The 21,142-nt window shown below is 33.8% G+C and overlaps 1 protein-coding gene across 5 annotated transcripts in view; it reads left to right on the top strand.

The window, feature by feature from the left end:
- Window positions 1–21,142, top strand: part of LOC149065565 (uncharacterized) — a 259,702-nt gene that overhangs the window by 101,906 nt on the left and 136,654 nt on the right. For all 5 annotated transcript variants that reach the window (XM_089253491.1, XM_089253490.1, XM_089253493.1 and 2 more), the window contains exon 3: window positions 11,996–12,227. In XM_089253491.1, coding sequence (XP_089109617.1) covers window positions 12,152–12,227 — 76 coding nt within the window. In that variant the 5' untranslated portion in view covers window positions 11,996–12,151. The remainder of the gene's footprint in view (window positions 1–11,995; window positions 12,228–21,142) is intronic.

Genomic DNA, 21,142 nt, shown 5'->3' with positions numbered 1-21,142 from the left:
ACCTGATGTTTCAATAATAAAAATTAATCAGTTAGTTATTTTTTTAAATATATTAACTTCTCAGGAATACATAAAATCAGCCTACGGGGCTCCGTCATAGAAATTATATACCAGAAAGGCGAGTCAAAAGAGGTTGAGAACTACTGTCCTATGGCATTTTGCAGTTATCCTTCCAACAGACATTTTATTACCTTTCCTCACTCCTTCCACATTGAATGTTCCGTCTATATATATAGCACTCTCTTTAAGGCCCCTACACACGCACAGTTATACCTGTACACGTATAACTGAACGGTTCGGTACATCCACACCGCTCAGTTATACCTGTGCAGGCGAAGTCTCTAGAAGCGGTTCTGAGTAATCTGTGGGGATATTTTCATTCTTCGATCTTTTTCTTCGCGTCTGTCAATCAGTTTGAATTTTTTCAGCGAGCGCTCTAAAGTTCAAAAATTTTCTAACATGATTTTCACAAATGATGCTTTAGATGTAGTTCAGAGTTGTAACTAGGCTGGGGCAAATGGGGCCTCTAACCGAATGGATTAATCACAAAAAATAAACATTATTTTGTATAATTTTTTTCCTTTTTAAAGGGTACAAGAAAATATCTGCCCTGAGAAGGTGTGCTACGTTCCTGGTGTAGTTGGATTGGTTACGGCAGTAAAAGTTATTAATTCCAAAAAAAAGACTGGTAATGTAGTGCAAAGATTCGTTAAAGAAAATTCAACAATTTTCGCTCATTAAATTATTACAGGAATTGGAATTTGCACTGAAAAATTGTCAATTTTCTCAATGGATGAAGATACCTATTCAAGGCTATCTCGATTGCTCTTCTACACGTGTTTTTTATGTGCATTGTTGAAAGTACATTCCGAATTCCGAGAATAATCCGGATAAGTAACTTCTTTTAAAGTGAAAAAAGCTTTGTAAATTCATATTTGTGATTATCCGAATATTAAGAGAGGGAGAAATAAAGGGTCAGATGAGTGCGTACCCTTATAGTTAATAAACCTTTTCTGAATTCTTCGCACACATTGTAAATAACACACCCCAGTATACTAAGTAGCTCCTTTAAAATTATGGGCAGGGGTTCCAAAATGCACCTTGGCCTACAAATGCAATATTCACTGAAATATTCCAATTCTAAAAAAGGAGGAAAGTTGGGGAAAACAGCGTTAAATACGGATAAACCGTTTTACCAACACTGTTTTAATACTATTTTCCCCCCAACTTTCTTCCGTTTTTCGAATATAAATATCTCAGTGAATATTACCCCTAGAAACGTAGAATTTTTTTGTTAGCATCAGAAGAGACAAATCAACAACTTTGTAATTGGGTTCTTGAGCATAGGATGTCAGTATAAAATGTTAACATTTTTATTTTAATAACTATACACAAAACCCATTGCAACATGAATGACGTATCCGAGTTTTACACGTTATTTGCATAATTTTTGTAATCGGAAGTATGCCTCTAGGTTCAACAGTTCACCAGTAAAATACAAATACAAAAACAACGCCACAACAGGCAAAATGCCCAACGAGGTGGCTGAGAAAAAGATGCCCATAACAAATTTGGATGTCATATATTTCAAAAATACAGCAACCCAATTAAAAACACCATCACGTAAATCATAAACAATATATACACATGATAAAATATTATCCAATGCCCATAAAGAATATTATGGTTGTCTTATTCTAAATATGCATAGCTTCTCAATTCACTCCAATATTTTTATCGTATTTCTTTTTAAATGTGTCAATTGTTATAATTTACAACCTCTGGAGGTAAGCTATTCTATTTATTAACAACATTATTAGAGAAAAATTCCCTCCAGCACCATAACCTAAAATTGTCTCTTACCTATTAATACTAGTGCCCCCTTGTAAAAGCAGTTGATTGACTGTGGACTAATAATTGTTCCATCCTATCCATCCCATTGAAAATTTTGAACACTTCGATCATATTTCTCAGACACCTGCATTCATCCAATGTAAACATATTCAAAAATTGAAGTCTCTCTTCATAACTCAAGCCATGTGTGCCAGTAAGGACACGCATAGCTCTTCCTTGCACCCCTTCAACCAAGTCTATGTCCCTCTGTAGGTACGGTCTCCAAAACCTTACAGCATACTCCAGTCCAGGACGAACTAAGCCTCGGAAGAGCGGAAGAATGACTTTAGGAGAACGCGAAGAGACCTTTTTGAAAATGAGACCAAGCATTCTATTCGCTTTTTTGACCACCACTGAACAATGTTCAGAAAACCTAAGCCACTCGTCAATGAGAATTCTCAAATCGGTGAACCTAATTGCATCCGGGATAGTGACACCATTCAACTCGTAAGAGAACCGTGAGTTGTTCGAACCAAAATGAGCGACTATGCACTCCATTCTGCTCCATTCATTTGCCCATGCACCAATCCTGTTTAAGTTGGTCTAGAGAAATTCCCTATCGCTTTGGTTCCTGATTACCCTTATTAGCTTCACATCATCTGTGAATTTGCTAGTAATCCCATCGATACCCTGATTGAGTTTATCGATAAAAAGTGAAAAAAGTATGGGGCCTAGGACACTTCCTTGAGGAACTCCACTTGTGACCTCTGTCCAACCAGAGAATTCCCCGTTCACCATCACTTGTTGCGACTTATCTCTTAACCACGACTCTATCCAATTCAGCAAGTTGCCCCCCAATTCCAATCTCGTGTAAACGCTTCAAGAGTTTACCATGTTGGACCCAATCGAATGCCTTCTGGAAATCAAGGTAAACAACATCTACATTCTTGCTCTTACCCAAAGCCTTAGTCACGTGATCATAGAAGCAAAGGAGGTTAGTTAAACATGACTTCCCCTTCCTGAACCCATGCTGATTATCCGACAATGCATTATTCTCGTCTATCCACTTCACAAACTGCCTTTTGATGATAATTTCCAAAATTTTTGAGAGGGAGCTCGTCAAACTTACTGGACGTTAATTGGACACAGCTTCTCTACTACCCTTCTTAAATATCGGAACAACATTAGCAAGTTTCCAATCCCTTGGGACGATACCCTCTGCAACACTACTCCTGTATATCTGTGCGACTGGTCCTAACAATTCATTAGCACATTCCCTGAAGACCCTGGGGTATATATCATTTGATCCTGGTGCTTTGCACACAGAAGATTTAGGACCTCCACATCTTCCACTTTAATAGCGTTGAAGATTTTATTACCCCATGCAACACCCGTATATTGAATATCGTTATCTCTGTTAAAAACCTACGCGAAAAAGTCATTGAAAGCACTACACATGCCTACATTGCTCTCTAACTTAGACCTTCCTATCAAGAGGGGGCCAACTGTCTGCTTACATCCATTATTGATATATCGAAAAAATGATTTTGGGTCAGAGCTAATGTTATCTACCAACTTAGATTCAACTTCCTTTTTACTATCCCTTATTGCTTTCTTCAACACTCTTCTTTTATCAGTAAACAATGATAGGTCACAGCGTCCACATTTATACTCTCTGAATGCTCTTTTCTTTTCAAGATAAAGGTTACCCACACTATCCGTGAACCATAGAGGGTGTGATGTACAAACACGCTTTTTTCGAACAAAGGATATGACATCGTGTAAAACAGAGGACAGCTTCGTAGTAAATTCTTCCCATTGACTTACCACCCCGACTGATTCCAACCGGTCTTTGAAAACTTCCATTAACCTCTCTCTCAAAACATCAAAGTTGCTAAACTTTGATGTTTTGAGCGATCTCCTAAAACAAGGAACCAATCTTTTGTTATCAACCTTACCCAAGGAAAAGTTAGTGAAATCTGATGATACGATGATCACTGGAAGAAAACTCTTTCCCCACCGAAACATGTTCAACAAGATCCTCAGAACTAGTAAAAACTAAATCCAAAATAGCAGTACCCCTAGTGGCTTCTGATACATACTGATACAAAAAATTTTCGAGTACTAACTTAGTCTCTTTCATACTGATCTGTAGATGAAAGGTTCTTCCAATGAACACCTGGGTAATTGAAATCCCCAAGTATGATAACCCTCTTACGCTTATACATGTAGGAAATTTCATCATGCAATTTGGCGATGTAGTTGGGATCCCTATTCGGTGGATTGTAACAAACCCCAACAATAAGTTTATGATGTCTTTTGTTCGCAAGCTCAACTCATATAATTTTAATATCACTTCTCTGCATGTTACACTCTCTAGCTTTCAAACATGATTTCACGTGTATCAACACTCCACCCCCTTTCCTATCCGATCTATTTCTCAAAAAAGTATCGTATCCTGAGATGTGTAAGAAAGATTCATCCCCATCCTTTGCCCAAGATTCTGTAATGGCTATAAGATCCAAGTCCTCCATGACTATCATAGTTTCTAAAAAATCTTTCTTATTACCCAAGCTCCTGGCATTTATTAACACACATTTTAATTTGCCCGGTGATTTATTGTCAATCGAGAAGCCATTCAAGTCAGTGGTGGGTAATTCCCCGTCAGTACTGTTATGATTATCATTAACTAACCCGCATTCCTGACTACGTGGTCTGGGAGTAAAAACCTGACCTAAGACTATCGGGAAGCTGCAAGAACATGAGCCCAAGTGAGGAGCAAATGTCCTTCAGGCCTATATTGAATTGGTGAATCCTACTCCTATACCAGTGATTCCCAACGTGGGCATTAACGCCCCCTTGGGGACGATGGAATGTTTCAGGGGGGTGGTAGAAGCTATGGGTATAACATAAGTTCCTGTGGGTTAGATTGCATAGGGGGTGATGGGACAGAAAAGGTTGGGAAACTATGTCCTATACTACCCCTTGGCAGCACTGGAATCACTGCCACATCTGAACCCCCCTCCCTAGCGGATAATAGTAAATCCCAGTACTTTGACAGAGACACTAATATTCGCTCCTACCTGATTCGTTCCCACCCACAGAATCACTCGCAAGGGCAACTTTCGGCAATGAAAAACGTCTCGAACGTTGCCAATCTTTCCCCCAGGAAGACAACAGTGCTCGAAACCCCAAAAATCCCTACACACTCTGTTCCCAAGTTCCCTAACCATAGAATCGCCAATGATTAAATCTCTCACTATCCCCTCTATCTCATCCACGACCACCCATTCACCATCTAAACTGTCGCTATTCATGGAGATTGCTTCTTCATCAACAGGTATCTAGACAACAAGAGGCTCTGTTATAACCTGGCCCTCTAGAACCCTACCTTTTCCCTGAAACGCTTCAAGCTCGAGTTCCAATCTTGCCCTATCCAAGCACCCTTTACAATTGAAACTATCAGCTACTATACCCCTACACCAGGGAAATCTCCCGTCGCAAGCTTTACACAACACTAGTCGAGGCATACTAACACTATTGCTAAACTAGATAATTAAAAATAGGAAAATGAGAAACGTTAACAAGAAATTTTAAAAAAATGTAAAATACATTACAATGCGAAATATACGAAGAAGATTGTATGAAAAAATTAAGTAAAATAGAATGCTAATAATTAAAATTTAAACACACGTGAATCGGTTTGATTTAAAAATATTGAAAAAAACCACCACATCGAGCTGCAGAAACAAGCATGGTTTCTGTTGATGATCGTCATTGTGTCAAATCTCGACGAAATGTTTTGTTTTGCGGCTCTATTCTGCCAAATAACGAGCGTTGAATTGCCAATGTCGCCAAATAACTATAGTTGAATTGCTAATGTCGCCAAATATCGTTAATGTTGCCAAACAATGAGTGCTTTAAATTTCCAAACTTTTAGTCAATTTTTCATATTTTTTTTCTCCCATTTTGTAATTTTTTTCCCAAATAGCGAAATTGCTACAACTAACCAACAGGAGTCGCTTACCAAATTTGGTGGGAAAACTTGTTCGTAAATATTCACCTGTCAATTTCTCATTTATGATATGGAACATAAATGACTGCACCTCCTGAGCACACAACAATGATGTACCAAAGAACATTTCAGGCTATTATGATTTCAAATACTTTCAAAACTCCTTGTCAAAAGACTTTTGCCAACTTTATGGGCCTGCATGTGTAATTTTTTGATCGGGGTTAGTCAGTTGAGCAAGTTTTTCATTGGCTGATGTTATTACCGAAGTGAATTTGCTGCAATGATATTTTTTATGTCTAACTTAAAATCACTTTTAATATAGGTGAAATGGTAATGGGAAAATTTTTAATTTTTTTGAGGTAGAATAAACAAATTTAGAATATTTTTTTTATTGATAAACATACACATTTGTGTTACATGATAAAAATATTTAAAAGAAAAATAATTTCAGTTGCTTTTGCAAGTGATGATCAATTTTATACATCAACTCTTTTGTTCCATTAGCCCCAGAGGTCTGTTCTAATGGGACAAGAAAAATAGAACTCAAACAATTGATAAACACTATGAAATATTATTTTAGAATAATTTTTCAGGGGTTTCTACACCTAAAGCTAAAGTATAATGAAATGGAAGTTTTCTAGTGTTTCAATTGTTAAGCTATGGTGTAGCTTTGATGCCACTATCGAATACTCGAGTTTTTCCTTCTGGCTTGAGAGAACTTTGTTAGGCACCAATCTTTATGCTTGTCCCATTAAACCCCCAATCACTGAAAAGTTTATATTTTTGAAATCTGAACAGCACTTTATCACAAGAAAATTTAACTGAGATTTATCAAAAGTTTATTATTAAAAGTATTCCAATTAACATTATCTTCCCCAATGCTAAGAAATTTAATATTTCAAAATCATTCAAACAAAAAAAAATCACTTCTCAGGATGAAAAACTAATATTTTCTCTAATAATCAGGAATGGTTTACTTTTTATGATAAATTACATCATTTTGATTGTTGTCGTTCATGTGTGAAGAAAAGTTCAAAAACTGATAAATTAGAACTTTTATCTTTGTACTAAATGCAAATTCAGAAGAGGCACCAACATCAATTTTTCTTATCTGGATGATATAATGCTACCACTCGAGATAACTCCACTACAACTATAGTTTTTCTTGCGGAGTATTGTTATTTATTGAAGTTTCACTGTATATAAATTAATTTTAAACTAAATATTATATATGTACCATTTCAATTTACATTTATGTTAAATAGCTCAGTTAAGAGTAGGGCTTGTTGTAGCACTGGTCAATAAAATACTCGCTTAAAGTACCAAAGGATGTTTGGAGGTAGTCAAACCTCTCTATCTCAACTGATGAGACCAAAAAAAGTTTCGAGATAGAGAGCTTTTGAGAAATAGTTTTCTTAGTGTTACGAAGGCCGGTTGTATCAATTAAAATAAGATATGAATAAAATAATTACATATAACTCCAGATTCATTTTCCTTCGTTTTATTCCGGTATCCATCTCACTGTTCAACAGATCAAAAATTACATGTTCATTTAATTACGCGAGGTGGCAAGTAGTGAGGGAGGGAAGAGTCAGTAATTAACTTACCACCGCCAGGCAGAGGAGTCCGCACTTGATGCTGGTTTGAGCAGGGTTGTCAAATTTGCTCCCCGGGTAGATACCCATTCCCCCCCCCCCCGGGCTGGGTTTTTTTAACCTAAAAAACCCAGGTTTTTTTTGGGGAAAATGGGTTTTTTTGTAGGGAATATTGTTTGTTTTCGAAGAAAATGTGTTACTTTCAGGTTAAAATTTTAGTTTGAGCTTGGTTTATGTATTCCAAAAATTGCTGCATAGTGCAGTGTTTAGAATATGTATATTTTGAAATAATTTTTAATGATTTTTTAGGAACAAAAATGTGATTATAAATAATTTCTTGGAATCACAAACACCCTTTTTTATAATTCTTCTACCTTTTTTACGTAAGCATTTAGGTATGAGATCCACATATTAAAATATTTTACAAGAAATCGCAAACAGAAAATTGTAACCATGGACCTTAGTTTAAAAAATATACCTGATATATGTGATAAGCATACCTACAGAAATTTATTTACAATACATAATAATTTTTCACGCACACACACAAATCCTTGTATAAATAAATTGAAGCATCTGTGAAGAAGAAAACCAATGTATGTAAACTGAATTTTCATTCAAAAAATATTTACATGTTTTTGCAATACTTTTTTTATAAGTTTTATACAGGTACATCAGACTTGTGAATGACTTATCTCCTCTTAGCCAGATCATTTTTTAATTATCACTGCTCCTTTAAAAATATTTCAGAATTGAATTTAGTGAAGTAGGGATATTCTTTAACAGTGAGGAATTTAAGAAAAAGAGAAGCATGAGACTTTAGCTCCTGAAAGTTTTGGTTCAATTATAAAAAAAAACTGGTTCTGGTTACATAGCTGAAAGGTTTTATTTTTGACTTATCAGGACACTTTTGGTTACATTTTCTGCGGGGTCTGAAAAATTTGGAGGTTTAAAAAGATTGTATATTAATATCACTTTATACAAGACAATGTTATTGACATTTGTATTTAATAATAATTCACGTTATTCTTAATTTTTAAGTTCCCAAAAATGGCTAATTTGGACAAGTAGAAAACACCTTCAGAGTAATGAATCCTCAGAATGACTGCTATCTCCTCCTCTTCATCAGATCATTTTTTACTCTTATTACTGCTCTTTTAAAAATATTTCAGAATTTTAATTTAATAAAGCAGATATTTTTCAACAGTGAGGAATTCAAGAAAAAAAGAAGCACGTGACTTTAGCTCCTGAAAGTTTGGGTTCGATTAAAAAAACAAAAACTTAATGGTTCTGGTTACATAGCACTTTTCAATACATTTTTTTCTGCAGTGTTTAAAAAATTTGGAGAAAAAAAAATTCAGGCACCATTCTGATATCTCAGAATTTTCATTATCCAAATTCATTTGTTTTACCACAAATAATTTTCTTGCTACAGTTCTGCATGCAACTCAAGGTTCAGATACAATTATGCAGAAGTGGGTGTTTTTGTGTGTGAACAATTATTCCCTTGTTGTGTGCTCAATTTTATCAATCAAATACATAGTTTAACGTGCACCAAAAATGTATATTTAGGCATAATATAAGATGTACATATAAAGGATATGCATTAGGGTGGGTCAAAAAAAAATATTTTATTTGCAAATCGCTATAGTGCGGAAAAGTAGCCTCCTTTAATAAAAAGAAAAATGATGTAAAAAAATTAATCGATTGACATCTTCCGGTCATGTATCGTACTTGAAGTTTATGAAAATTGACAAAATTGAACATTTTTCTTAAATTCTTTTAATGTTACTTAAAATTTGATGATTGATGTGCAAAAGTTTCTTATGCTTATTTTATGGTTCAATAAAGTAAAATTAAAACATCATTGATATTGCAATGTTTATCGGTCGCACAATGTGTTCGAAAAACTGGAATTGACCAAATTTTTGCAAGTTTTGTTGTACAGCTCTTTGCATGCTTTGTCAGAATAAAATGACCCAGAATTAACCATGAAGAGGTGGCTGCACATTGAGTTCCACCTACACTATATTCAATCAACCATCCAAAGTAGGAGAGTGTATGTACTTTACATTATAGTTACCAAAATTGACTAGCATTTACTGGTTTACAGTTTCTTCTATTGTTTCTTTTCCAAGTGTTCAGGTTTAAAGTCGAACTTTTGCACAATGAAACTTGCAAAAATTTGGTCAATTCCAGTTTTTCGAACACATTGCACGACCGATAAACATTGAAATATCAATGATGTTTTAATTTATTTTACTTTATTGAACCATAAAATAAGCATAACAAACTTTTGCATGTCGATCGTCAAATTTTAAGTAATATTAAAAAATTAAGAAAAATGTTCAATTTTGTCAATTTTCATAATCTTCAAGTACTATGCGTGACCGGAAGATATCAACTGATCTTAAAATTTTTTATGTTGTTTTGATTATTAAAAGAGGCAACTTTTCCGCACTATAGCAATTTGAAAATGAAACTTCTTTTTTTTTTCAACCCACCCTGTTGTACATACATGTTTAAGTTACATATTTTGAAGTTGTGGAAAAAGAAAATTCAATTTTCCTCCCATTTTGCCCAAAAATCCCACCTGGGCTGTAAGTGAACAATTATTCTCTTATTTTATTATTCCCAATTTTATTAATCAAATACATAGTTCAACATGCATTAAAAATATATATTTAGGCAATATTAATGTAAGATGTACACATGTTTAAATTAGATATTTTGTGGTTGTGGAAAAAGAAAATTCAATTTTCTCCATTTTGCCCAAAAAAAACCCGGGTTTTCTACCCCAAAAACACGGGTTTTTTTTAGAAAAACCCGCCCGACTGGTTTTTTTAAAAAAAAACCCCGGGTTTTTTACAACCCTGGGTTTGAGTCACTCTGTCTCTGTGTTACGGCTTCTTCCTGAAGGTCTCATTCTATCTCGCCAAACGACAATGTGCGCCAATCGACACCACCTTGTGCGCCAAAACAGCGTAGTGTTCTCACATAACAACTTGCAGTTATGGTTAAATTGAGCAGGGAAATTATCACAAATTATTTCTCTCTATCATTAGTAATCATCAGTTAATAAGTCATTTTATGTTACTTATCGGTATACATCTTTGCGTAATTTTGTTAGAACCATGTGCTCCCCTAATTGTTTTGAGCAGTGTATTTCTATACCAAATATTTAACGTAAACTGCTAGAGACACAATTCAGGCCCATTTTATGAGAATGATCCAAGTATCAACGTGTGTTAACAAAACCAACACTGATTGAATTCACCATCCGAGACTGAAGTTTAAACCAGGATTGGGCATTTTGATGGCAAAAGGGTATTTTCACCAGTACAGTGGTAAAAATCGGAAAAAATAGTGAAAACTGACAAAAATAGTTTTATGAAAAAAAACATTTGCTTAAATGTGCATTGTGTATGTACCTGAGACTTGAAATCATTACAGCAATGAACTTTATACTGTTGTATTGTGAAGCAATCTGGTGGAAAATACATTTACAAATAGAAATACAGTTATGTTATAATGGCCCCACGTTATAATGATCATTTATTACAATGCTCTTAAGAAAAGTCAGTTATGTTTTCCTACAGATGAAGGGTCATTATAACAATATACAATTCTTTTGCACACATAATTTTTTTTTATTTAAATGTGATACTAGGCATAAATAAATATGGGAAGTATCAATTTGTTTTTATGCTAGGCAAAAACATATTTTTGACATAGGACTTTTTTACTCTAGTTTTTTCCAGCTATGGCAAAAACTTGATAACCATAAAAATTAATGGTTATTAAATCAAAATTTGAGCTCAAAACTATATCATTTGCATAATAAATGGGAAAATAAATGTATAAAATGCATCGCATGTGCAAAGATAGATGGGGAAAGAATCTATTTTTGTCTGTCCAGTTTTTACCATGGAATTTTCCACCTATGGCAAAAACTTGTTAACCCTGATAGAGTAAAATCTTGATGTAATTATACTGTGGTCAAGAAAAAAATATTGTTGTAGAGGGATTTATTGTTATATCGAACATCGTTGTAGTGAGATTTCGCTGTACAGTAATGCCCCAACTTTCACTAAAAGTTATGCGATTTCAGAATTATGATTTTCTGTGAAAAATGCACATCTCTAAAATTCAAGTATAATCACTGGATTATTGCCAAGATGGTGGAGATCATTACGTGCTAATCAAGTAAAAAAAATTTTTTTCAATAACAGAATTATACATTTATAAATATGTTCATATACATATTATATGATTCATTATATTTACCAATAGTTATGCATGATCACCAGTAAATGGGACATTTGCACCACATGAATAAAATTTTATTATACCAAAATGGTTGATTATGCATCATCACTGAATTTACTACCTTTACTGTAGCATTTCTAATGCCAGCAAGTTTTAAAAAAGATGTTTTATCAAACTTTACAGTGTAATCCCAGGCGAAATGTCTTATGTTTTATCATTGATTATTGAAAATATGATTAAAGTGATATTTTTCAGTGATTTTTATTTCTTTTTCTTTTGCTAGTTATGCAAACACATGATCATCAAATTTCACGGCAGGGTCTTGCTTCAGACAAACCCTGCCTAACATAACTCTGGTGCAACCTGACCCTCATGATCAGACTGAAGAAATTTGGTGTCCCGTCAGGACACTCGTCCTGTTTCCAGCATGTAATTAGCAATGACGATAAAACTACACGTATCGGTAGTAGATTTTTCAAGTGCATGTGAAATTATTGAAACAGATAGTTTTAGAGGTAAGACTTTTGATCAATTTTTCCATTATATCAACAAATATAGATTAATTATTTAATCCATATCAGTGCAAACTGTGGTTCATATTGAAGTGATAGTATTTCAAAGTGGGGGGAAAAGTTGAGAATGTATTTTTAAATAGCATATTGTGTGAGAGAAAATAAATAACCATTGGTACCTATAGAGAGCTCAGTCAGAGTTTCCTACAATAGAAATTATGAGGGGACTCTGAACCATCTCAATAACTCATTAATGTACATTCCACCACATGGTTCATGCATGCTCCCTTGGATCCTATTCACAGGGCATCTAGCAACACCCAGACCCTCTTACAATGTTTCCTTCACATCTGTACCTCTGACACTCTCACCCTTGTTCTTTTTGATTGAATTATCACTTATGTGTTAAATTTATTGGTTTTGGAATTATAGAATGCAAATCTATGTCACAGAAAATTTTTACAATAAAAAATAACGAGCATTATCCCATGTGGTTAATTTGTAATTTTGAAGAAATTTGGGTTTTCTTAATTATAAAGGGTGTCCATAAAATGGCTTTCCAACTGTAAGTATGAAAAATTAGACAGCAACAGAGTGGACGAGATTTACCATGCAAAAATATAAACATTGCATTTACATCACATCATACATTGCTCCATTCTGATGTACACATTTTTATATGTATATTGCAGTCTTTTTTTATTCACTGTATTTAGTTGTTTGTGCACGCTATGGACAACATATACTATTATGCCACTATAAATTTGCACTATCAGGGGAAAATTAGAATACTATTAAAATTTCATACTACAAATTAACTTGTGTATTTTTTTTAATTGTATATTCTTCATATCTCTTTTTCTTTTTCATCAGCATTATCTGATTCAGACCAGTCACTTCCAGGATCACTTTCTCTTTCACATAGATATAGCCGAAAATCATGATTTTCATTTGCATCGCGAGTCCCTTCATCCTCGGATTTATTGTCTGAAATATCATTTAGCACTGAAAAATTAGACTATTTTATTCTAATACTTCCTTTTTCTAAGAGCCATTTTTGCACTGTGAATTAACTTCTGTTTCCTAGGAAGCTTTCAAAGCAGATGATGGCATGAAGAGTTATGAAATGTCAAACCAAAACAAAAACTGAACTTTCCAGGAACAATCTGAAAGAAAAAGTTTCCTCAACTTTGATAGCAGAGGCCATAGCTCATTGAAGTATAGGGTTTTGATTGTGTGGATACATACTGTCCCTGTCAATAGACTCTTTAGATTGCCCAGTAACATGATACAACAAATAGCATTATTTTATTTATTTTTTCTTATTGGTATATTACTTGTGAATATATGTTGTGGTGTGTGCCATCAGGAGAAATGATAGGGAATAAACTAAAAGCAAAAGTATATACATTGATGCCCACCACAAGGAGAAAACATATACAATTTACATATAGCAGTCAAAATGACTGCTCTTGGCCATTACAATGCCTTCAGTGTTTTCAAATTTTTGTACACAGAGATAAGTACAGAAATAATGAAAAATCACCAAAAATGGAGTGTGTACATTAAATACTGAGAAGATTACAGCTGTTTTCAAAATCAAAAACCATCAAAATGACTGCTCTGGGGTTCTAGTGTTAAGAGAGAGGAGGTAGATTTTCACCAATTTTTGTGTGTCTCTCATCAACATACAAGTGTTTTGTGAATGTGTGCCAGAAAGGAGGGTTCCATTGTTGGTGGGGTGATCATGAATTAATCATTTCCAACTTCATGAATTAAAATTTCCTTTTCAAACACTGAAAATAAACTATGAATAAAATAAAAATTAGTTTAGGGATTACTTTGAACTTCCTTTATCAACACTAGATAACAGCATTACACAATCCGATTCATACTTTTGAACTGTGTTTATTTTTTGAAAACCCTTACTTTTCAAAGAAATGGATTCAAATTTCAAAAAAAAAAAATTTCGGATGTAAAAAGGATTTCTGGAAAAAAAGTTTCTATGTTGTTGGCTGTACACTAATCTCTTTATTCCGTACAAGTTTTAACTTTTTACATTGAAAGCTTCCTTAAAATTGAGTCCCGAATTCAAGGTGTGCCCTCTTTGGGCACACCCACAAAATTAAAATGGTAAGTGTATTATTTACAAAACTATATAGACTAGCCTAAATAGACTGCCTACAATTTTTTTTTTTTTAAATTCAACTTTAAAGGGTAGTGTGCCAGAAAGGGTTAAAGATGTGTTGGCAGTGTTGTTCACTATTTGTGCATTATAATTGAATAAACTAAGTGGTTTCAGAAATGATGTGGTAAATTAGATTATTGATAGGCCATTTGTAAGTTAGGAGTTGATCAAACTCTATTTCAGCCATCTGGTTTCCTTTTTGCAATTTCAACAAAATGAAAAAGATTGTGCTTGACAGTGAAGGAAAAAAAAAATTGTAAGAAATTAATGTATGAACTCTTATAAAGATAGAAATTCCAAAAATATGGGATAAAAACAATTACATTGAGTCCTCTAATTGACAATCGGCAAAAGATCATTTCTACGGCAAGTGGTTCCAAAGGCATTCCACGATCCTGAAAATATTTCAGAGAAGCAAGATTCACATGAAATGTTAACCTACATCAGTTCTTATATTTAACAAAATATTATATGTAATGCAGCAAAGAAATAAGTGATTTTTATGGAAATCATCAATAAACGTGAATGACTAACTCATTTTTTTATTTCCCGCATTTTTATTCACTGTCTATTCAATTTACGAACTGATTAGCAAGTTTGTATGGGTTCATGAAAATGAGTGTCGACTGCATTTAACAGGGTTTGTACAGGTCAGGGAAATTTTTTTTTACTAAAAACAGTCGGAAATCGGGGAAAATTGTCCATTTTTTATTTAAAAACTGGAAATTTCAGACAATGACCTGGAAAATCGCCATGATTGTCATCTGATCGGGAAAAAATATCAATAAAAAAATAATAATAAAGAGAAAAAAATTTCCATCAGGATAAAAAGGGGAATTCTGATAACATCGTAAATATCAATAATCCGTTAAATATCGCAATGTATCACAAAAAACTATAGATACTGCAGAGGAGGAACAAGAATTTCATAAGTCCGCTTGGAAAAGCGTATTACTACACCCTTATCGTAACTCTCTCTAGTGTTCCCAGAAACATAACTACGCATTGTAGAAAGCTATGGGTACAAAGCTTGTGTTTTAATAATTGCGATAATTTCCTAAGTTGACTTCCATTAGGAACGGCTGACGACGCACGCGCATATTTTGATTTCCACGTGGGTATTATTTGAAAACAATGAGTTGTAATAAAACTTGTATGTTCGGATAAAAACCTGAATCGCCAGTAGGCTGATTGGATCGAAGCAGTCAAAAATGAGCCGTATAAATCATGGTGTCAGCTTTGTGGCAAAACTCTCAACTTGAGCAACATGGGCAGATAAGTTATTCAGAACCATGCCAAGCATGTGAAATTAGAGGAGTTCAGTGAACAACCCCTGATTGCTAAACTTCTCGGTTCTAGCGCTTACGCGAGTGCAAGCCAACTGTAAAGAATTTTGATGCAGTGAAACCAATACATCTTTGACTAATTATGTCACAAAAGAAGCAACTGTAAAGGCTTAAATCTTGTGGACATTGAAATTGCAGAAAAGGGTAAAATCTTTCATTTCTTAATTGTGTTCCATTTTTCTTCTCCATCAGGCATATTTGAAAAGCATAAATGCATGTAAAAAAAATCTATGAGTATGATTTCATAATGATATTGTAATTAAAATTAACTTTACAATTAATATAAATTTATAATTAATATAAATAATTTTATTAATTTTTTGTAAATTTTTATTAATTTATATCAATTTTTTATTTTAAAAAAACCTGGAATTTTTTAAAAATTTGTCTGGTAAACCTGGAAAAGTCAGGGAAATTTTTTTGTGAAAATGAGTATGAACCCTGATTTAAGGAATATGTGAAATTTATCCTCTGAAATGGCTGTGGTGGTTTTATAGGATTTAAAGTTACAGGATTGTCACCACCTAAAGTTTGGTAGGTATGCGTTATCGTTATGCATCGTGAAACTGATTTTATTGTTGACATCACTTCTAGTTGCGTGTTTTTGGCGCAGCTAGAAATTTTTCTTATGAGTATTTATTCCTCACACAAAAGGTAATTTAAGTATTTAATATGATGCTCATTTCACGGAATATTCAAAGGCATATAGAAAAAACTTAACTGCAGGAGAACTTTAAGCATCAGCTGAATTAATTCTTAAGGGCATTGAAATCTTGGAACAATGATACTCAATATAATGTTAAATAACTCTCAATATAATGTTAAATAACTCTCAATATAATGTTAAATAACTCTCAGTATAATGTTAAATAACTCTCAATATAATGCTAAATAACTCTCAATATAATGTTAAATAACTCTCAATATAATGTTAAATAACTCTCAATATAATGTTAAATAACTCTCAATACAATGATACCTTAACTATGATATGTATAAATCACTCTTTAACATTTTTAAAAAGATATTGAAACCCCTACAATAATATTTCTTAATCTCTTTCTAGGTAGGGCCTTTTTCTTACATGGGTAAAGGCACATGGGACAGGGCCCTCAAATTTTTTTGGGCCTTGAAATTGGCTATCTTTTGTATCAGAGGCACAAGTCCTTACCTGTGGCTCTGGCTCAAAGAACACTATATATAAGAATCCCCAAAAATTCATATTTGCCCAGTGCCCGAACTTATGAGAAACAGGCCCTGTTTGCGCAGAAAAAGCATCTCAACAGAATTTTAACCTTTAATGACCAATGCTCCCAATTAGGAACATCAGCTTTATTAATTAGAAGGAAATATTTTTCTTACATGAAAGCATTTGATTTCTTTTCCTGAATGTGAGAAATCTCTCACATTCAGAGAGATTCATTGATCCAAACTTAATTTACGAAACAAATTTCATTTCAGCAGTTATGCCATAAAAAAAAATTTTAAATCGCCTGTTTTCAAAGAAAAATGAAATGTAATTTTTTTTGTTTTTATAAGGGTTTCTATGGACATGGGCAAATCCAGAAAACATACAGGGAAAATTTTTTTTTCATGAATTTTATTGTTGATCTCTAAATTAAAGGATTTCCTGCTCATTCCTTTCTTCTAAACAGTGTTGATGTTCTTGCACATTGAAAACAAACCTGAAGGGATGATAAATCTGCTGTCGAACCATTTTATTGACGGTCATCATTTGTCAAGTGTCTCCTTCATATTTAATAAGAACAATAAAAGAAATTTGCAGTTTTGTGGTTCTTTTTGGATTTATTTTTCATTTTCTCCTATTTCTGTCGAATTTTTCGTTAAATTGGAACTGCTGTAAAAACCTGATTGTTAAAAGCAGCCAAATATCTATACAATTAACATTGTACCAAACAAAACACATTAATTTGCTTGTTAAAACACTCTTGCTAAAAGTAGGCTCATTGTAATCGGGTCTGACTTATATTATTGTAGTGACGTTTCACTGCACAATAATAAATAATGAATTGATTTTTTTTCTTTCTCATTCAACCTTAGGAAATTGCTTAAATTAGTCAAATCAGGGGCTAATTGTCCCTAGTAAAAAACAACTGCTTTGCATGCTTGGTCACAAGTGATTGTCTTGTCAGTGACATTCCCTTTGGGAAACTCAGAATTGCTGCAAAATTTATTAATTATTCTCATTACTTTTTTCAATTCATTATTGCTCAAAGATTTTTTCAGGATACATTGGAAATGTGTTGAAATGGGCATTTTTCTGAAGTTATGTTTCATTCATATATATTGAACTAAAGATACATACTGTCCTATAAATAGGATGCGGTGTGGATGTGTAGTCCAAAATGACAAAATCACCAGCTTTTACTGTTCTCAGCTTAAAACGACTTTCCTGTTGGTATTTCTGCTCAACTTAAACCACAGATTGTCACCAACTAGGCTATAGCTGTCTATGAAAAAAGTCAAAATTATACTTGAACCAATTTTCAAAAGAACTTGGAAAGAACTTTCCAAAGATGGAAATATTTATGCAAATGAATATGAAAAAATAACATGCTTTCTTTTTGTGAACCGTGGTAATATTACTCTCCAACAGAAAGGTTTTTCTTGGTATAAAATTGACAGATTGGCATCTTTGTATACTTCTCAATAGGATAACCTCCATAGCCTATCAAAAAAAAGAAGGGTTCTGACGGAAATCTAAGTCCTGAAGCAGCCTTTATTTTTTAAACTATAAATTTACTAGAGGGTTATTTCAAAAGATCATACCTTCACCAATCATGCGCCATGTTCTGAAATAAGAGATAAAAATCTGTCATTTTATATATATGACTCCCATTAACAGGTTCATACCATGCTATGAACAGTTTCATACAGAAGTTGGGTCATGCAAAAGAGATTTTTAAATGCTTCAGAAAGTTATAACTAGACTGATGAATAGTTATAAATTTGAAAAAGTTTCATTTAAACGAAATGAATGTGAGCACACGGTAATTTAAATAAAATTATTAATCGGGCATTAACTTTTCATTAATTACTTAGTATTTTCTTGATATTTCTGTAGCTGGTATCAAGATATTTTTTGGATCCACAGAAAAGAAAAATTTTTTTTAATACAATCAAAAAAGTTTTTTTCCCTCACAGATTTTTTTTTGTGTTTCACCATTTCAAAAGCCACAAATATCTTCTGAGGATGTTTATACAAATACGACGCCACAACAGGCAAATTGCCCAACGAGGCGGCTGACTTAAGAACATCATGGATCCCCGAGCCATTTTTTGGAGGCCTTACCTACTACTACTACACCACACCCCCTTCCCACGCCCGCACTCCCCCCCCCCCCTCGCGGAACCCCCCAACGAATCGGTACATGCGGGAATGTGCGTGTACGTATAGTGAAACCTGACGTGAAGTTTTGTTGTTTCTCTGTAATGCTTGTTATGTGTAGTGCTGCCATCTGCCACTAGTTTTTCTAACTATGAGTGAAGTGTTATGATTGAATGATTTATCGTTGTAGGACTGTTGCTCTCTGTGGCGAGACTTTTTAACGGGGAGATCGGCTCGCATTTGCGCCTTGAAGTTGGGAACCACAGAAAACCAACTTCAGCCGACCACCACTGTGGGGTTCGAACCCGGATCCTCGCATCGCGAGTCCGTCACTATAACCACTCGACCACCACAGTGGCAAAAAGGAATTGACCCACCCTAATGAACACTGGGGATGGTTTCACTTCAAGTTTGGTTTTTCTTAAAAATGGAACACTAATAATAACCAAGAATTACCAAACCGTGTCTCAATCAAGTCAAAGTACCTTTGACCACTTAAGTTGAAAAGAATGTTGAGGAAATGCTCAAACAAAAAAACAGCCTCTTTGCCAAATAAAAAACCAAGAAACTCTTCATTGAACAAGATCAACAGAAACTTTGTCAGCTACTTAACTGCTTTATGCTTTAACATAGACTATTTTATTCATATAGAGTAGAATCCCGATTGTCTAGGATAATGGTGGTGAAGGGGAACAGGGATAACCAAAAAAAACTATTAAACCCCCAGAAATGAAAAAAATATTTTTACACAAAATTGCAAAAAGAAGTATGTATTTTACCTGCTTAAAATGAGACTATCCAGCATACATAATTGTTATCCATCAAAAAAAATTATTAAATAAAATTATAGGTATATTTCCATGGTTATGTAGCCACAATATTATTATACAGGGTTTCACTGATGGCAGAATCCTTGTGCCTTGTCAGTTGAAGAAAAGCAATACATTTTCAACACCTCATACATAAAGAGCTTTTTCCCTGGCATCAACTGTAATTGGCTGACCATCTTCAAATGCTGATCTTCCCAATGCAATTCCCTGTCATGAGCTCTTATGTGTACATATAGAGCTGCCGTTTCAATGCATTGACATTGGGGCCTGTGAGAATAGGAAGGATAGTTCTGTAAAAGAATGAAGAAATCTAGTTCCATGGAATGGAAATGTTTGTTTTCATTACCAAACCTTCACAAAATCTTGCGTTACCAATGAAAAAAAATAACATGGATAGGGAAGAGCTTAACATGAAAATTCAAATTTCCTTACATAGTTCTCTCATCCTTGCCTGGACAATTGAAGTTTTACTGTACATAGTTGAAGCTTGACAAATTTAACCTGGGAAGACTTGCTTGGGGTAGTGTAGTGCCCCAACCATGACAAAGACAATTCCGATAATTCTGTTTATCAGTAAAATTTTTTTATCAGTAGCCAAGTTTTTTGTTGCACTGATCTGGATACTGACAGATTAAGAAACTTAGTTGCCATTGTTGTTTATTTAGTCAGCTATTTTTATTTTTGGTTGTTGGGTACTCCTTGTGTCAAACATTTAACTATATAGATGTGCAGTGGTGGTTTTTATTTTTCTAAAATTTGTATTGAAGTGTAAAGAATCATGTGTCATAGGTAGGGAAATATATCATAATCTATGGCATCACAAGCTAGAGGCTCTTCCATGGTTTGCATTAATATATTCTGAGCAAATGTGCGAAATATACTGAAATAAAAACTTTTGCTTTGGTTGACGTTTGCACATTTTACATCTCGGGAATGTAGATATATGTGAAAAAAACAGCTAGGTTTATATATATAAGTTAGCACAAGCTCCATCGGCTTCATAGTGAGATTAATTTGGCATTCATATAAATCTGGACAAAATTAGACCATGGGTAATTGCTTTACTAGTTATCCTTTAGCTATGGATCTATCAGATCCAAAAGCCAGTATGGCGGAAAAATTAGGAAAATAAACTGAAGATAACTGGCAGCTCACATTCCAAAAGAAGTTCACTTTTCATTATTTGGAATTTAAAAAAAAATAAC

The sequence above is a fragment of the Pholcus phalangioides genome, unplaced genomic scaffold (assembly GCF_987345545.1).
Source record: "Pholcus phalangioides strain wild (caught in Gottingen) unplaced genomic scaffold, Ppha-v1.0 ptg000039l_1, whole genome shotgun sequence".
In the NCBI taxonomy this organism is placed as follows: domain Eukaryota; kingdom Metazoa; phylum Arthropoda; class Arachnida; order Araneae; family Pholcidae; genus Pholcus; species Pholcus phalangioides.
This window is presented reverse-complemented; position numbering and strand designations above follow the sequence as displayed.